The following is a 14,798-nucleotide window of genomic DNA, read 5'->3' as shown; positions in this document are numbered from 1 at the left end:
TGAATAGTTATTGTAAAATGTCAAAGCTCAAATGTATATTAGCTGAGCGTCTAAGAAGTCCCCAATTTCCCCTCATGACTAAACACGGATCACCTCCGTCAGGCCATCGGCCCCGCCGGCACGCTTCCGTCAATCCACATACCCGAGCGGACCACTCCCGAGCCATCCATTACTATGACCACGCTCCATGCTCCATCAATCTATCCATCTATCTATACATTCACCTTTATCACAAATGTACCCAATCCCCAACTAACCAACTCCCCTCCACCAAATTCCCAATCTACCCCAACTCAATCAGCCACCCAAAATGCCCCCTCCCACATCCCCTCCCACCCCCAACCCAACGACTACGACCTCACCACCCCCATCCCCAGCACCACCGGCCTGCGCCAAACCCTCCCCTCCTACGGCGACGCCCACTTCTCCCTCTTTCTCCGCAAAGTCTTCATCAAAGCTCTCGGCTACACCGAAGATGCTCTCTCACGACCAATCATCGGGATCATCAACACCAACTCCGGGTTCAACCCGTGCCACGGCAACGCGCCCCAACTCATCGAGGCCGCGAAACGAGGCATCCATCTCAACGGGGGCATTGCGATTGATTTCCCCACGATCAGTATTCATGAGGGGTTCTCGCATCCGACGAGCATGTTTTTGCGCAATTTGATGAGTATGGATACCGAGGAGATGATTAAAGCGCAGCCTGTCGATGCGTGTGTTATGATTGGGGGTATGTGTTCTTCCTTCTTTTTATCCTCTGGGGGAATGTAAGGGGGGTGGATGGCTAACTGTGTGATGTGTAGGATGTGATAAGACTGTTCCTGCGCAAATCATGGGCGGGATTTCGGCAAATAAGCCTGTTTTGCCATTACTCACGGGACCGATGATGCCTGGGAGTCATCGGGGGAAGAGGGTTGGTGCGTGTACGGATTGTCGGAATAATTGGGCCTCGTTTCGTGCGGGCACGATTGATCTCGAGGAGATTATGGCGGTTAATGAGGAGTTGGCGCCTACGGTTAGTTTTCTTCTTGTTGTGGTTGATGGGTGGGTGGTGGTGGATGGGGCTAATGGGGTTATAGATTGGTACCTGTGGTGTGATGGGCACGGCTAGCACAATGGCCTGCATTACTGCTGCCCTAGGATTGATTCCATTGCAGGGTGCATCCGCGCCTGCTGTTTCGGCAACGAGACTGCGCATTGCAGAGCAAACCGGGGCGAACGCCGTCGCGGCTGCGAAGGCGCAGCGGACACCGCAGACCCTGCTATCTGTGCAATCGTTCTATAATGCTGCGATTGTGCTGCAGGCGATTGGGGGGTCTACGAACGCGATGGTTCATCTGATGGCCATGGTGAATAGACATCCGGATATTAAGGGGGAGTTTTCGCTCGAAACGCTAGATAAGATTGGGAGGACCACCCCCCTGCTAGTGGATCTTAAGCCCAGTGGGGATAACTACATGACTGATTTCCATAACGCGGGAGGAATGATCTGTCTACTGCATCGGTTGCGTCCGCTGCTGCATCTGTCCGCGCGCACTATCACAGGCGAAACAATGGGTGAGGTACTTGATCGTACGCCCTTCCGGGACTTTGAGTACTCGCGCAGTATCATCCGGCCGTTAGAGGATCCGCTGTACGCTTGTTCGTCGTTGGCGGTGGTGCGTGGGAATATTGCCCCGAATGGAGCGGTGATTAAGGCGTCTGCATCCAAGGATAAGCGGCTTTTGAAACATGAGGGACGAGCGGTGGTGTTTGAGAACTCGCAGGACTTGACGAAGAGGATTGATGATCCGGAATTGGAGGTTGATGCGAATTCGGTGCTGGTGTTGAAGGGAATTGGGCCGATTGGCAACCCCGGTATGCCGGAGGCGGGCATGATTCCTATCCCGAGGAAGTTGGCCGCGCAGGGAGTCACGGATATGCTGAGAGTGTCGGATGGGAGAATGTCTGGGACGGCGGGGGGAACTATTGTTTTGCATGTTTCTCCAGAGGCGGCGGTGCCGGGGTCAGCGTTTGGGGTGGTGGAGACGGGGGATCTCATTCGTTTTGATGCTGAGGAGCGGAGGTTGGAGCTGGTGGTTGAGGAGGGGGTGATGGAGACGAGGATTGAGAGGCGGAGAGCGGAGATTATGGGCTCAGCTGGAGGGGAGAAGGCTTCTGTTTGGACGCAGAGACAAACTCGTCGGGGGTATAGGGGTTTGTATGAGAGGACGGTTAATCAGGCACATCAGGGTGCGGATTTCGACTTCTTGACGGCAAGTGGTCCGATGTCAGATTGATTAGTGTGAATGAATATGTTACAGTAGCTATAATTATCCTCTCAACGTGTGTAGCAAGTTTACCCCCGGCAGGCCCTCTTGCAGAATACTTAGGGTTTCGTTCCATATCTTGGTTTGAGCCTGATCGCCCTCAACAGACAGGACAAACGGTGACGGTCTGCCTAGTCAGCTCTGCCATATACCCTGATGGGAAAATTACTTACTGCTTAACCATCTGCTCACTCAGGTACACTCCCTGGTCATCAGGGTGTCTTACAGCCGCATCAACCAAGCAGTGCTCACCTTGAGCAGGAGTCCAGGCGAACACATTGTTGAAGATGTTGATGCCGGGAGTCGTATCAGAACGGTGCAATGAGCTCGCACAAAGACCCGGGTTCACTCCATTGATGATCACATCCGGACCAGCTTTGGAACTCAGTTCCCGCAGCCAGAGGACATTCAGAAGCTTGCTGGTGTTGTAGCGGTCCATCCCTTGACCAAATGAGTCGGGTTCGTCCATGCGGGCCAGTGTATTCGGGGCAGTCCTCTCCTTGAATTCCGTCCAGAAGTGAACCTCTGATGTGACAATAGTCAATCTAGATGGAGTACCCGTTGTCTTGGCTGTTCGCTGGAGAGGCTCGAGAAGCAGGAGGGACAGAAGTGCCGTTCCCAAGTGATTCACCTTTGGGATTTCTTATTAGTCCGCCCGACTCTAAGTAGAGGAATGTCAAACCTGAACGTTCATCTCATGACCGCTGTCAGACTTGGTAAATTCGAGCAATTTCACTCCAGCGCAGAGAATGACAATATCCAGACGGTCAAGGGACTTCGCTCGTTCTCCAAACTCTCTCATACTGTCAAATGATTCTTGGTCCAGCTGCCACACCTGCACATCACATGATGGACTCTCACGGAGAATCTCCTGCCGTGCAGCCTCACCTTTTGATGGCGTGCGCACGGCAAGGATCACCCGCGACAGTCCGCGCGAGGCCAGCTGCTTGGCGGATTCGAGTCCCAATCCAACATTGCCCCCGGTCACGATAGCAGTCTTGCCGTGGAGGTTAATTTCTGGGGATAGCGGCTTCGGAGTGAAGCTTAACTGCCGGTACATGAACCCGATGAGGCCGCCCATGGTGAGATACGTTTTGACTTGGGGTTGCTGAAGGCGCTGCGTTGAGATTAAATACTTAGGAATGTGGTCGGAGATTATTTCTTCTAAAATCCGAATCTATTATCGGAACACGTTTCACAGCCTACTGGAAAGATCTGACTGGCTAGAAAGGCTTTAGTGCTTATCTGATCAGTTCTCGGCGGCCTCGGCACCAGGCAGCAATTAAACTGCCCGATTGTAACCACCGAGATTCTGTGGTAAGGAATACGAGGTATGAAAGATCAGCAGCCTATACCATAGCTCACATGGAGCATATCTGATCAGTAAGTAGCTGCCAAGAATTGATTGTGGCAGGGGCTAATGAGTGCTGTTGATGAAAATAGAAAACAACTGGGCTATGTCTCAATAATTAGAAGTTCTAACGGAGATGATTATCGGCAGGCCAAAACGATGTTGAGATTGAATAACGATCCACAGGCTTGGTGGTCTATGTTTAAATCAGCACATCCCATCTCCTAAATTGAGTCCCTATGACTTATCTTGACTCCGTCGATTCCATGTCTGCTCCATTACTAGAAATCACACAGGTAGTGGTCTACCTAGACATCCTTTCACGCTTGTGATCACCATTTTTCTTTCCATAAACATTTTATGCCTGCCAACGCGCACACGCGATTGAAGGTCATCTTCCCCAAACACCTCGTAGGCCAATTTAGCACCAAGAGAAGATGTATTGTGATCAAATTGAGTCTGAGGATCGGACAACGGTGCTTCGGTGAGCTTTCAAGAGACCGAAAGAATATCTACCAAATGGGAGACATCCACCCCATGTCAAGGTTTCCAGGCCCATTTCACTATGCCAGGTGGAATCCTGCGTTCTGATTGGCTGTAACCGCTAGGTTTCTCATTGGATCATGAGAAAGAAGAATCTTGGCACAAGCCGAGTACTGCCAGTACTCACCGCTTAATAGAGAGCAGTAGGTCGGGGCACTATGATGTAGATTTTGTAGCCTGAATTTCATGAAAAATATATGCATCTGATGTGATATTTGATATAGGTTTCTATAATGGCTCCGACCAGAATTATCAACAGTATGGCCTAGTCGTGTTGATATACCGACCCAATTCAGCGATCGGTTCGTTCTCCAGTTGACAAATCCCGCCAGTTTGCAGACGTTCACATTAGCAACAGACAGCGGTGAAAAACGAACCTCGAGACAGTCCATGTTCAGACTAACGGTGAAATGAACACCTGAAATGGACACCATCTCTCACTCCTTCTGCCCTGCGGAACAACCCGCCTTGGCCACGCCAGGATCGGGGAAATAAACAGAGAATGTGGGTCTCGTTAGTAGCCAAGTTCAAACAAGCATGCCCAATAATTTCGTATCAGCATGACATTCAACATGGCGTGAGTGAGATGTATTGACTGAGGGGCTGGTGATTGGTAGGGCTGCGTCACTGTGGATTCGGGCCGCATAGGGCTGCGGACATAATCCCGGAGTTAGGGCCATGGCCGAGGCTTGATGGCTTCATGGTGAATTTCGACTCGGTCTCCGATGTAACGACCAGATAGCAATTCCATTGTTGCTCTCTGGACAGTTCCAATGAACAGATATAAGGACGCATCAATGCCATCGTTCAGCGGCAACCATCAACTTCAATCTACTTCTCAACTACCCTACCACCACCACCAAAATGTCCATCCCAATCACCCTCCAAGCTCCCTCCACCGACTCCCGCGAAGCCATCGTCGATGCTCTCTACCGCACCGTTCTATCCTTCGACACCGGCGATGTAGCCCTCTTCAACTCCGCCTTCTTTCCCGACGCCACCTTCACTTTTGGCGACAACGTCATGGAAGGACGCCAGTCTATCCACGATAATTCGTTTGCGAACATCGCAAAGCTCGACACCACTCACTTCATCAACAATGTCCGAGTCAGTCTGGTCGAGGGAGCTTCAAACAAGGCCACTATTACGGCCTCTGCCCTTGCTCAGCATTATCGCGCCGGAGAGGGAAACAAGCCCGGTGCGACGAGATTGATGAGTGGGGCTTTGTATTTTTTGGATGTCGAGAAGCATGAGGGTGATGGATTATGGAAGGTTAGGAAATGGGTTATGAAGCTTGTTTGGACGGAGGGAGATTGGGGGGTTATGAAGGGGGAGTAAACGACTTCTTTCTGATATATTGGGGGCTTGGGAGGAGGGGCTGGCTATGGGCTCATGCAGTGTTGGATATGACATGCTAGTTTGTGCTTTCTGTAATGAGACAAGCTGGAATCAACTCTGGTCACATCACTCAGTACGATTTCATAAACAATTTGGCTTGGGACGTGACAGAAGTATACGTGGGAATTTTCAACTCCAAGTACGCAAGAATTGATCATATAGCCCTCGACGTGAATAGCCTTTTGCTCAAGTTACGGAGACTCGGCATTGAACGTCATACTAACCTATGCTCTCACCACAAAGACATTTTATTGTCGGAATGACTGCTTCACAGCCTCCCACTCCAGACGAGCGAATCGCAACGCACGACGTGGGTTTCTCAACAGATCCCTGCCTCAGACACACAGCATCCACAGCAAAACTAGCTGACCCTCAGATAACACCGAGTTCAAACATCGACTTGACCGCATCAACAATACTGGTTTTCACATTAATATAATCCCACCGTCCTTCCTTTGTCCCTTTGGCCAGAATATCCAAACTAACGCGCATATCCCACCCCGTCGGCCGAACCCCCGTAGGCAAGGTCTGGTCAGGGTTTCCTTTTGGCACTCTGTCCCTGAGCTGAGGGAAATTCTCACGGATAGTGTTGGCCACCATCTGTGGAGTAATGAGCCCTGCGATGAGCAGGATACGCTGATTCGATGCTGCTGGGTTGCTTAGCGCATCGACATGACTGCGCGCTACGTCGCGGATGTCTACCTGATACCGATATCAGTTCACTGACTTCGAAGTGACGTGTATCTAACTGATCGAGTCAGAAGAGGGGGAAGACACACAGAATGATAATATGGGAACTTGACCCCTTCTATCTGCTTGTGGGTTCCATCAATAAAGCTACTCACAGCAAATTGATTCGTCGAGTTGATGGAACCCGGGCCGTTTATAGGGTGGATCATTGGACCGGTGATGATATCTGGATTGATGACAGTTAGGTCAAAGGAAGGCTTGTTCTGCTTCATATATTCCCAAGCCAATGATTCCGCTCGGATCTTGGAAACATTGTAGCCTAGAACGGGGTCATGTCGCTCGATTGCTTGCTCGGCGGTGACCTGTCGTATTATTAGACATGAACAATATAGATTTTAAAACATAATCCTTTACCGGATTCCAATCTTTCTCTGTATATGGCTTGCCCTCTTTCGTCAAATCTTCAAATGAATTCATCACGGCAACCGCACTACTGAGGATGATAAATCGCTTGATAGTAGGCCCACCGTATTCATGCGTAGCTTTGAGAATTTCAGTAGTTCTGGCTACGTTAGCTTGTTTTCTATTCTAAAATCTACTCAACTTAGCCTACCCCATCTCAGCCGGTTCGATTACCTCCTTCTGGATATCCGAGGCTTCGAAGTTCGCCGGCGAGGCGGCATGGATGACATAGTTGAAGGGCTTTTTCGCGTGTCGGAAAAGATCATCGAAGGGTTCCTCGGAGGTGAAGTCCGCCACAACAGCAAATTCGACCTTGTCTTTCCAGGATGGGTGCGTTTTGATGATGTCGTCGGCTTTGGATTGAGATCGCACTGTCGCGGTAACAGCATACCCTCGCTAAATGTGTTAGTCAAGGCCAAAATACTTACATTTATCAATTCTTACCTCGATCAAGATGAATAGAATATGGGAAGCTACGAATCCATTTGCGCCTGTCAGGAGGACATGCATTCCTGCGCCAGACTTTGACATGTTCGCGTTGGTAGCAAATCAAACAGTAAAGATAGACTATACCCTTTGACTGCACTAGGCGTTTCTCTCTTCCTTGTATAAGAGCCAACATGCTCTATTCATTTGTGCACGTGTGCCGTAGCGAACTTGCCTTCCTCACTCTTGACGTCAGGCGCATGTAACTCGTTCCCACGTGGATGTTTTTTACCAAGGCAGTTGCCGCGGTTTAGGTTTCTTGCCGGCTGACATTTCTTGGGACAGGCCCCAGGAGAGACCCCAAGAAACGAGTTTATTCTTTTCTGTTGATGACAAATCCGGTATTTGATATGGAGATAGACAGCCAAGCACTTGTTTTCAATGCTGTCGATCACAACTGGCCACTTAACATGAAACTTTACTCAGTACGGGAATCTGTCTCCTAAAACTGTCTGACGTCACCATTTCAAAGCTCGAAGTCCAGTTAGGTTTGTGCCAGATACCGGTGGCCTTGGATGTGACTACACTTCATACTCTACTTCGATTAACTTTGCGGGCGACCAAATGCCAAACCTTACTGAATCCTTTCCATAATGCTGAGCTGATTACGCTTACTGATGTTATTCTTACACTTCTTCGCTTTAACTGAAATCCCGGTTCGAGACACAGGTCTTCGCATTGCCCAATGCAACCCTTTTGCCATGCCCTGGACGGGTGACCAGTAGCCAATTCATCACAGACTTCTGACTATCTGCAGACAGGAACCAAGTGTGACAAAATGGCGACGGAAAAAAAAGTGCCGATAAAATAAGGTAAATGTGGGCCGCATGCGTTCCGAGGTTTGCCAACCATGGCTCTACACGATGTCAACAGTGATGGTCTACGATGATTGCACTGTCCTCGACCAATTTCGCTACGTGAATGATTATTTGATGATCGGGGTGATGGAAGGGGAGGCGATGAGTGATGCCGGGTCGTTTTACTTTATTTGAAGAGATAGATTAAGCTTTTTATTGTCCTTATTTCTGGCTATGCTAGATACCTTACCACTTATGTTTCTGTGCAAGAGGCGTGACCTAGGCTAAGATAATCGACATGTGTTTTTACCAGCACAAGTTGTCCAAGTTTCCATTTGATATCAATTGCCTTGGTCCGGGTCAATACTGCTCGCATGCACCCTCCACGAGACCAGTAACTTGATCAATATGTATGATCAATGAAATCAAACCCTGTTTACAGATATTCCCCTGCATGTCCGCGCATTATGCTTGGAATAAATGGCCGGAACCATGGTGTGTATCAATCTTCCTGTCCTTTGGGGGGTGACGAGAGCGAATTTGATTCACTATCCCCAACTTCACGTTTCCATTGATTATCTCGATTAACATATCTTTTCCTTTCTAACTTAACACAAGAGATGTCTATTCTTCGTCCTATCGTCTGAATTTTTTTACACACCGAAATGTAATCAATCCTTATCAACCCGTCTTCTACAAAGTACGCCCTACGCCCTACGCCCTACATCTTGGCAGCAGCCTTCTATTCCTACCAGAGCCCTAAACCAGGAGATCCTATATAATAAGCATCCCACCTCATATTCTTGCCTATCATTCCCCCTAGGATACGCCAAGCTCCTGGCCCCTACGATATCCAACCCAGCCATCAAACCCATCCATCCCATTCTTCACCTTTCACATTTATTCCCATCCCAAAATGCTCCCTCCCACCCCCCAACCCCTCAACGCCTCCCACCTCGAAATCCACCTAACCACGACCCCCCCCCCCGCCCCCGGCTCCCCAACCGCCACCAGCTGTAACGACCACATGATCATCGCCGACTGGACCTCCTCAACCGGCTGGTCCACCCCTCAACTCCTCCCCTACGGTCCCATAGAAATGCTCCCCTCCGCCAGCGTCCTCCACTACTCAACCTCCTGTTTCGAAGGCCTAAAGCTCTACTGCGGCCACGACGGCACCCTCCGCCTCTTCCGCCCCTCCGCAAACTGCACCCGCCTCCTACGCTCCGCCCAACGCATCTCCCTCCCAGACTTCGACCCCGAGGAAGTCCGTAAACTCATCCACAGCCTTTGTGCGATTGACGGCCCGCGCTGGCTCCCCGACTCCCACCCGGGGAGATTCCTCTACCTCCGTCCGACTATCATCGGGACGGACTCGAGTCTGGGATTCAGAGTGCCGCAGGCAGCAAGGCTGATGATTATTATGTGTTGTTGGCCGACGATCCAAGCTGCGGGTGATGAGGGGATGAGAGTTGTGGTTAGTGATAAGGGGAGTGTGAGGGCTTGGCCTGGGGGGACGGGGGATGCGAAGTTCGGGGCGAATTATGGGCCGACGTTGTTGGCGCATGGATGGGCGACGGGGATGGGGTTTGATCAGGTGCTTTGGGTGTTTGGGGAGGATGATAGGGTTACGGAGTCGGGGTCGTCGAATTTTTTTGTGGTTTGGGAGGTGGATGGTGGGGGGGTGGAGGTTGTGACGTGTCCGGTTGAGGGGGGGTTGGTGTTGCCTGGGATTACGAGGGGGAGTGTGTTGGAGTTGTTGAGGGGGAGGTTGGGGGAGGGGTTGAGTGAGGGGTTGAGTGAGGGATTGAGTGAGGGCGTGAGGCCGGTTAGGGTTGTGGAGAGGGAGTATACGATGGGGGAGGTACGGGATAAGGCGAGGAGTGGTCGGTTGTTGGGTGCTTTTGTGGTTGGGACGGCGTATTTTGTTACTCCGGTCAAGTTTGTTGATTATCGGGGGGAGGGGCTTGAGGTTCCGGTGGGGAGGGCTCCGTATGTTGAGTTGTTGCAGGAGTGGTTGGCGGATGTTATGTTTGGGAGGGTGGAGAGTGAGTGGGTTGAGGTGGTGGAGGAGAGGGTTTGAGATGGTTGAACTGTTGGCGTTACCTTTTGTAGATTGTAGATGAGTTAGTTTGGATGGGCTGTTAGATATTGATTTACATATTGATTGTTCAAAGAATGTGGATTTCAGCGAATACCAATCTCGGAAACAGGCAGTGTAGGGCATAGGGCGTGCGTAGATATCAAAATTTAGACTCATCCAATCTATACACAGCATCGGTCTCACCAAGTGTCATTAATGAGCGGCGAACTACAATATACTACTATTACTACTACTCTCACTGCTTATATACTTCACCCCTCAAACCCTAACTTCATCGCCAACTCTATATCACGAGCACACTAACCAGCCGGGTTGGTGCAAGTAAACGGAGTCAGTGGTGTTTCGGCAAAAGACTGTTTCATGGAGACGATGGACGCCCACAGACCCATTCCGGCCGTTCCCAGTGCTGCCAAAGAATACAACACATCGAAGGTGTTCATGGCAAACTTCTTCTTGTAGCCACGGATCCAGCGCTTGATACCAGAGTCGACTCGCTTGGTCTCGCCTGTGATGGGATTGAATTCCTCCCCCGGGAGCATGGCGTCTTTCTGGACGTTGTATCCGACGAGCAGCATGGGTGGGAAGGTGTAGGAGAATTGTAGGATGCAGAGTGCGCCCACAAAGGAAGTCAGGTTACTGATTTGAGGAATGGCTCCAGCGATGATCCAGGCCAGGGCCCAGTAGATCGGCACTGCGGGTGTGCAATGTTAGTGGTCTGGATTTGGATTTGGAATAATGGGGGACACTAACCCAGTGCGATCCAGATGAATTTTCCTGTCCGGTGGTCTAGTGGTGGCATGTGGAACACATCACGTAGGACGGAGGAGTAAAAGACCTTGATACCGATGTTGCCGTAGAGAAGAGCCGCAATGACGGAGGTGATAAAGGAGAGCGCGTTGCCCAGGGTTTGATAGCTGTAGGCGGAATCGGGGATGCCTGCGGGGCCATGGTCAGTCGGGTAGCCTAGAAAGAGGAAGACCACTAACCTTGATAAGCGGGGTTGTAGGTGAACTGTCCCTGTGCATTGTACACAACCATGCCTTCCACCAGGTAACAGACATAGATGAAGACTTCGGCACAGATGAAGCCCTTCCAGAAGTCGAATCTAAGTAGATAGTCAGTTATCGGCAGCTTGCAAAGGTAGAGTTTCGTACGGTCGTCTCATCTCCGCCATCAATTCATTAAAGAGAGTGGCACCACCATAGGCGAAGACACAGTTCATCACCGCTGTCATCCGATCGTACAACGAAGCGGATTCGGGCCAATTTGCGCTGGTCTTGACTGGGCCCTTTGGCGTTTGGTACGAAGTCCATGCAGCTGCGTAATTGGGAGGGTACTCGTAGACAACGGCCATACTGGTAACAGTCAGCATTGTCTTCAGCCAAGAGTTAGCTGTGGGTCGTACGTCATGATAATAACGATAACATTAAGCCAGATTGCCAGGTTGGACAACCAGGACAGGCGCTGCAGGGTCCGGATCTGGCCAAGCACGAAACCAATGAGGGTGAAGATGACTTCGGCGACAACGACTGCAGTTGCTCGGTCAGACATAATCCTCCTGTAATAAACGCAGATCCACTCACAGCAAAGATAGCCGTTACCACTCGCACCCTGGGCCATCTGGGCCAGACTTTGGCCACTACTCTCGATCAACAAGGACACATTGAGGAAGAACTGGAAGCTCTGCAGGACGTTGACAAGAATGCGTGCCCAAGTTCCATAGACTCGGAAGGCCAGGTCTCCGTAGTCTGGATGCGTCAGTCACATGTGTTGATAGTTCTCAAGGCCACTCACTGCGCATGGGATACCGTGTGGAGTCGAGACCCACGAACATCTTCCACAGTTGCATTCCAGAGCTACATAGAAGTTAGTTATGTCAGACCCATATAGCATTCAAACCTACTAGTATGCCATGATTCCAAAAACAGTATACAGTGCCTGTCCGAGTTCAACTTGTCAGAACGCAACGTGAACTGGGTAGTGATGAACCTACAAATCCCGGCCCGTAACCCATTTGCTGTATATACGTTAGTATGGTAGCTGACATTGTTATGTTCATTGTGACCACTCACACTAATAGCCCAGGGTACATTAGTCGGTCCCAGAATATCGGTCGTGATCAGATAGAAAATGGAGCCTTCCAACATCTTAGTTAGCCGATAACAGAAGCAGTGACGGGGAATACTCACCCCATGTTGCTGTACGAGCGGCCCGTTGTGCCTGTTCCCATTCCGTCTCGCTAATGCCATATTTGTCCACTTTACCCTCCGTTGCCTCGTACGCTGGAGGTGATTGCTTCTCTGATCCGGCCTTCTCGGAAGTCTGTTCGTCTTGGGGGGCTGGCTGCTTCTCCGAAACATCCTTCTCGGACGTCTTCTCAGTTTCGAGAACCGGCTGTGGTGGTTCGGGCTTTATTTTGCGACCGATGAGGACATTACCCAATTGCTGCAAGCCTTTGTCATCGGTGCGGATATGCTTCTCGACGTTGCGGGAGCGTTCGGCCCAAAAGAGGTAGTTCTCAAAGGTGATCTTGCTGTCCAGGTAGATCGAGTCCTTTCCGTGCATGACGGGGGCAGGGATGGTATGAAGGGCGTGGCCAGATGGTCTCTCAATGGTGACGTGATGCTCATCTTCGGTGCCGATGATATCCGCCTCGTCCCCCAAGCGGGGATCGGCCACCCCGCCCAGATTGGCGGCAGAGATAACGCCTGCCATGGCCCAAAAGGATGATCAGCGTTGTTGGGGCTCAATATACAATTGTAATGACGATCAAGTAGGAGGAGAGATCAGAAAGAAGGAGCGCTACGCAGGAACGGGAGGGGGCTCGGAGGTCGCACAGGGGCGGGTCAAAATATATGCAACCTCTCACCGGAAGGTCAGTGCGTGCGTCGCACCACCAGAAGATTGGTGGTCAGCTGGTGATTGGCAGCACTGACGGTGGCCGGAGGGGAGTCGGAGTTCCTGGGGCCCCCTTGCCACTGCCGGGGCCAATCTGCGGGTGCAGCATTATCAGGGCTCCCTGTCCTGGCAGCCACCGAATCACCCGCGAGCCAACGGGACAACACCACTTAATATCAGGCACGGCTCGATAGGCATCTATCGTCGATTATTGGCGACCCACCCGAGATAAATCACAAGTGCGCAAGAACGCATATGCTTCCAATAGATATCTACAGGTAACCGATGCCCTCAGGCAACCCATCCGGATCCTGCGGTTATCCACCAGCAGGATTCTAACATCCAACTGCGTCCGTGAGCCTCCCTTGTTTCCCTTTGGGTGGACTCCTCACCTCGCTGCACCGTCCTCTGGAAGTTTGAAAGGGTTTCCAACAGTGTCTTTGATGAAGAGTGTCCCCAAAGCTTGCGCGTCTGGGCAAAAGCTTGCGTGGCTCGGCAGGCGAGAAAGAAGACCCATATCTTCGAAGAAGCTTCCTTGGGCGGCCATAGCGCCGTGGCACGAGACCTTCGCGCAAGATAGCTGCAATTACCACTGCAACCCCCGTCGGTGGGCCGCGGGAGACATCATCGATACCAGCGATCTAACCCGGAGTGGCTTAGCGGCCGCGGACTCCATTTCAGCAGCCCTGCTATCAACCCTTCTGATTGGTGAATGACTTGCATGATGTCTGCTAGCCGGGCAACCAGCTCACGACCGGTCAAATCAGGAGGATCCTCAAGGATTTGACTGTGTTTCTCCCTCCTCATCACGTGCAGTGGCGTGAAGGTGAGGCATCCCACGCCCGGAAACAGCCGGAAGTTGCAAGACAGACTGTCATCATTATTATCTCAACCACAAGATGATGGTTCTTGATACGTCTCCACAATATTAAGATACTAACATTGTCGACAAAGGGTCACATAACCTCACAATTCTCACAACAGCATCATTAATCATTACATATCGACTAAGACGATACGTCATAAAAACAATCTCCGCCCTACCCCGCAGGTAAACGACGCTAGCCGCCGTGCACTGGGGGCATCCCTCTCTGGGAAACACCGCATGTGACAGTTCTACATAGTAGTAATTATCCTTGCAGTGCCTGGGCGGCGCTGGGGTTTATGGTCCCAACAACTCATGGGTTGCTGGATTGAGTCAGACCAATCTGGTGATTCTCGTAATGAGACCACAGACCGATAAGGGCAGAGTTCTCGTTCATTTGACCAAAGACACGGACTGATATCTCTGTTCAGACTAGGTCCTTCCAGGTACAACACGTGGTAGCAGGAACCATGAACGCCACTATCTCACCATCCACCTATCAATGCTCAACGGAAGTAAACCGGTTGAGAACTTGGTGGCCTGAAGTCAGGTATAATCCCTCCCACATACAACATCATTGTATGGGTTGCAGTCTTTCGGAGTATTCCAGTCCCATTCATCTCATGGAGGAGCTTTCCGAATGTCTTCTCATGCGTGGTACTGTCGATCCGTAAGTGGTTGGTTTGTACTAATATTGAGAGCGTCTGTCATCTCTATAAATCAGTGTCTGAGATTTCTATCCTACGCCATTTATTGACGTATTGCAGATCTAAAGTACAGGAGTGGCCGTGAGTCAATTGTTACTTGGCAAATGGCCTAGCTATCGGTTTCTAGCTAACCATTTCGGGTTGGTAAGGAGTGCACGAGCAATTCCGAGTTAAATAACTTCGTA

At 50.8% G+C, this 14,798-nt stretch overlaps 6 protein-coding genes across 6 annotated transcripts; 3 read left to right on the top strand and 3 right to left on the bottom strand.

Annotated features, from left to right (window-relative positions):
- Nucleotides 1-74: 74 nt before the first annotated feature.
- Nucleotides 75-2,282, top strand: BO94DRAFT_558151 (dihydroxy-acid and 6-phosphogluconate dehydratase; the record flags this gene model as incomplete). Its single annotated transcript, XM_025613985.1, has 4 exons — nucleotides 75-237; nucleotides 302-733; nucleotides 807-1,018; nucleotides 1,083-2,282. The coding sequence occupies 4 exons, from the start codon at nucleotides 75-77 to the stop codon at nucleotides 2,280-2,282; spliced, it is 2,007 nt and encodes a 668-aa protein (XP_025465819.1).
- Nucleotides 2,283-2,315: 33 nt separating this feature from the next.
- BO94DRAFT_469887 (dehydrogenase) lies at nucleotides 2,316-3,393 on the bottom strand (the record flags this gene model as incomplete). The annotated part of the gene is made up of 3 exons (XM_025608306.1): nucleotides 2,316-2,439; nucleotides 2,486-2,943; nucleotides 2,995-3,393. 3 exons carry the CDS (start codon nucleotides 3,391-3,393, stop codon nucleotides 2,316-2,318), a joined length of 981 nt encoding a protein of 326 aa, XP_025465818.1.
- Nucleotides 3,394-5,030: 1,637 nt separating this feature from the next.
- Nucleotides 5,031-5,567, top strand: BO94DRAFT_148728 (nuclear transport factor 2 family protein). The gene has a single exon (XM_025605788.1). It carries the CDS (start codon nucleotides 5,071-5,073, stop codon nucleotides 5,542-5,544), a length of 474 nt encoding a protein of 157 aa, XP_025465817.1. The 5' UTR covers nucleotides 5,031-5,070; the 3' UTR covers nucleotides 5,545-5,567.
- A 106-nt stretch (nucleotides 5,568-5,673) lies between these two features.
- BO94DRAFT_601833 (NAD dependent epimerase/dehydratase) lies at nucleotides 5,674-7,287 on the bottom strand (the record flags this gene model as incomplete). The annotated part of the gene is made up of 5 exons (XM_025616400.1): nucleotides 5,674-6,306; nucleotides 6,384-6,656; nucleotides 6,709-6,856; nucleotides 6,908-7,152; nucleotides 7,201-7,287. The coding sequence occupies 5 exons, from the start codon at nucleotides 7,285-7,287 to the stop codon at nucleotides 5,977-5,979; spliced, it is 1,083 nt and encodes a 360-aa protein (XP_025465816.1). The 3' UTR covers nucleotides 5,674-5,976.
- A 1,671-nt stretch (nucleotides 7,288-8,958) lies between these two features.
- BO94DRAFT_428685 (branched-chain amino acid aminotransferase II) lies at nucleotides 8,959-10,086 on the top strand (the record flags this gene model as incomplete). Its single annotated transcript, XM_025607467.1, has 1 exon — nucleotides 8,959-10,086. A coding segment is annotated over one exon (1,128 nt), but the record flags the coding sequence as incomplete, so codon positions are not given.
- Nucleotides 10,087-10,244: 158 nt separating this feature from the next.
- On the bottom strand, nucleotides 10,245-12,946 carry BO94DRAFT_536947 (uncharacterized protein). Its single transcript, XM_025612156.1, has 11 exons — nucleotides 12,333-12,946; nucleotides 12,216-12,280; nucleotides 12,137-12,160; nucleotides 12,047-12,081; nucleotides 11,938-11,999; nucleotides 11,727-11,891; nucleotides 11,549-11,672; nucleotides 11,298-11,498; nucleotides 11,130-11,248; nucleotides 10,894-11,079; nucleotides 10,245-10,834 (listed from the first exon to the last, which is right to left on the bottom strand). The coding sequence occupies exons 1-11, from the start codon at nucleotides 12,856-12,858 to the stop codon at nucleotides 10,443-10,445; spliced, it is 1,899 nt and encodes a 632-aa protein (XP_025465814.1). The 5' UTR covers nucleotides 12,859-12,946; the 3' UTR covers nucleotides 10,245-10,442.
- Nucleotides 12,947-14,798: the final 1,852 nt, after the last annotated feature.

Source organism: Aspergillus sclerotioniger (assembly GCF_003184525.1).
Source record: "Aspergillus sclerotioniger CBS 115572 chromosome Unknown BO94scaffold_20, whole genome shotgun sequence".
Classification (NCBI taxonomy): Eukaryota; Fungi; Ascomycota; class Eurotiomycetes; order Eurotiales; family Aspergillaceae; genus Aspergillus; species Aspergillus sclerotioniger.
The sequence above is the reverse complement of the archived record's forward strand: the minus strand, read 5'-3'. Positions and strand labels throughout refer to the sequence as shown.

Coding starts and splice junctions, on each gene's coding strand:
- BO94DRAFT_148728 (XM_025605788.1), top strand. CDS start 5,071: ATGTCCATCCCAATCACCCTCCAAGCTCCCTCCACCGACTCCCGCGAA.
- BO94DRAFT_536947 (XM_025612156.1), bottom strand. CDS start 12,858: ATGGCAGGCGTTATCTCTGCCGCCAATCTGGGCGGGGTGGCCGATCCC. Junction 12,161..12,215: donor ATGTACCCTGGGCTATTAGT/GTGAGTGGTCAC, acceptor ACGTATATACAG/CAAATGGGTTACGGGCCGGG. Junction 10,835..10,893: donor ATTCATCTGGATCGCACTGG/GTTAGTGTCCCC, acceptor GCACACCCGCAG/TGCCGATCTACTGGGCCCTG.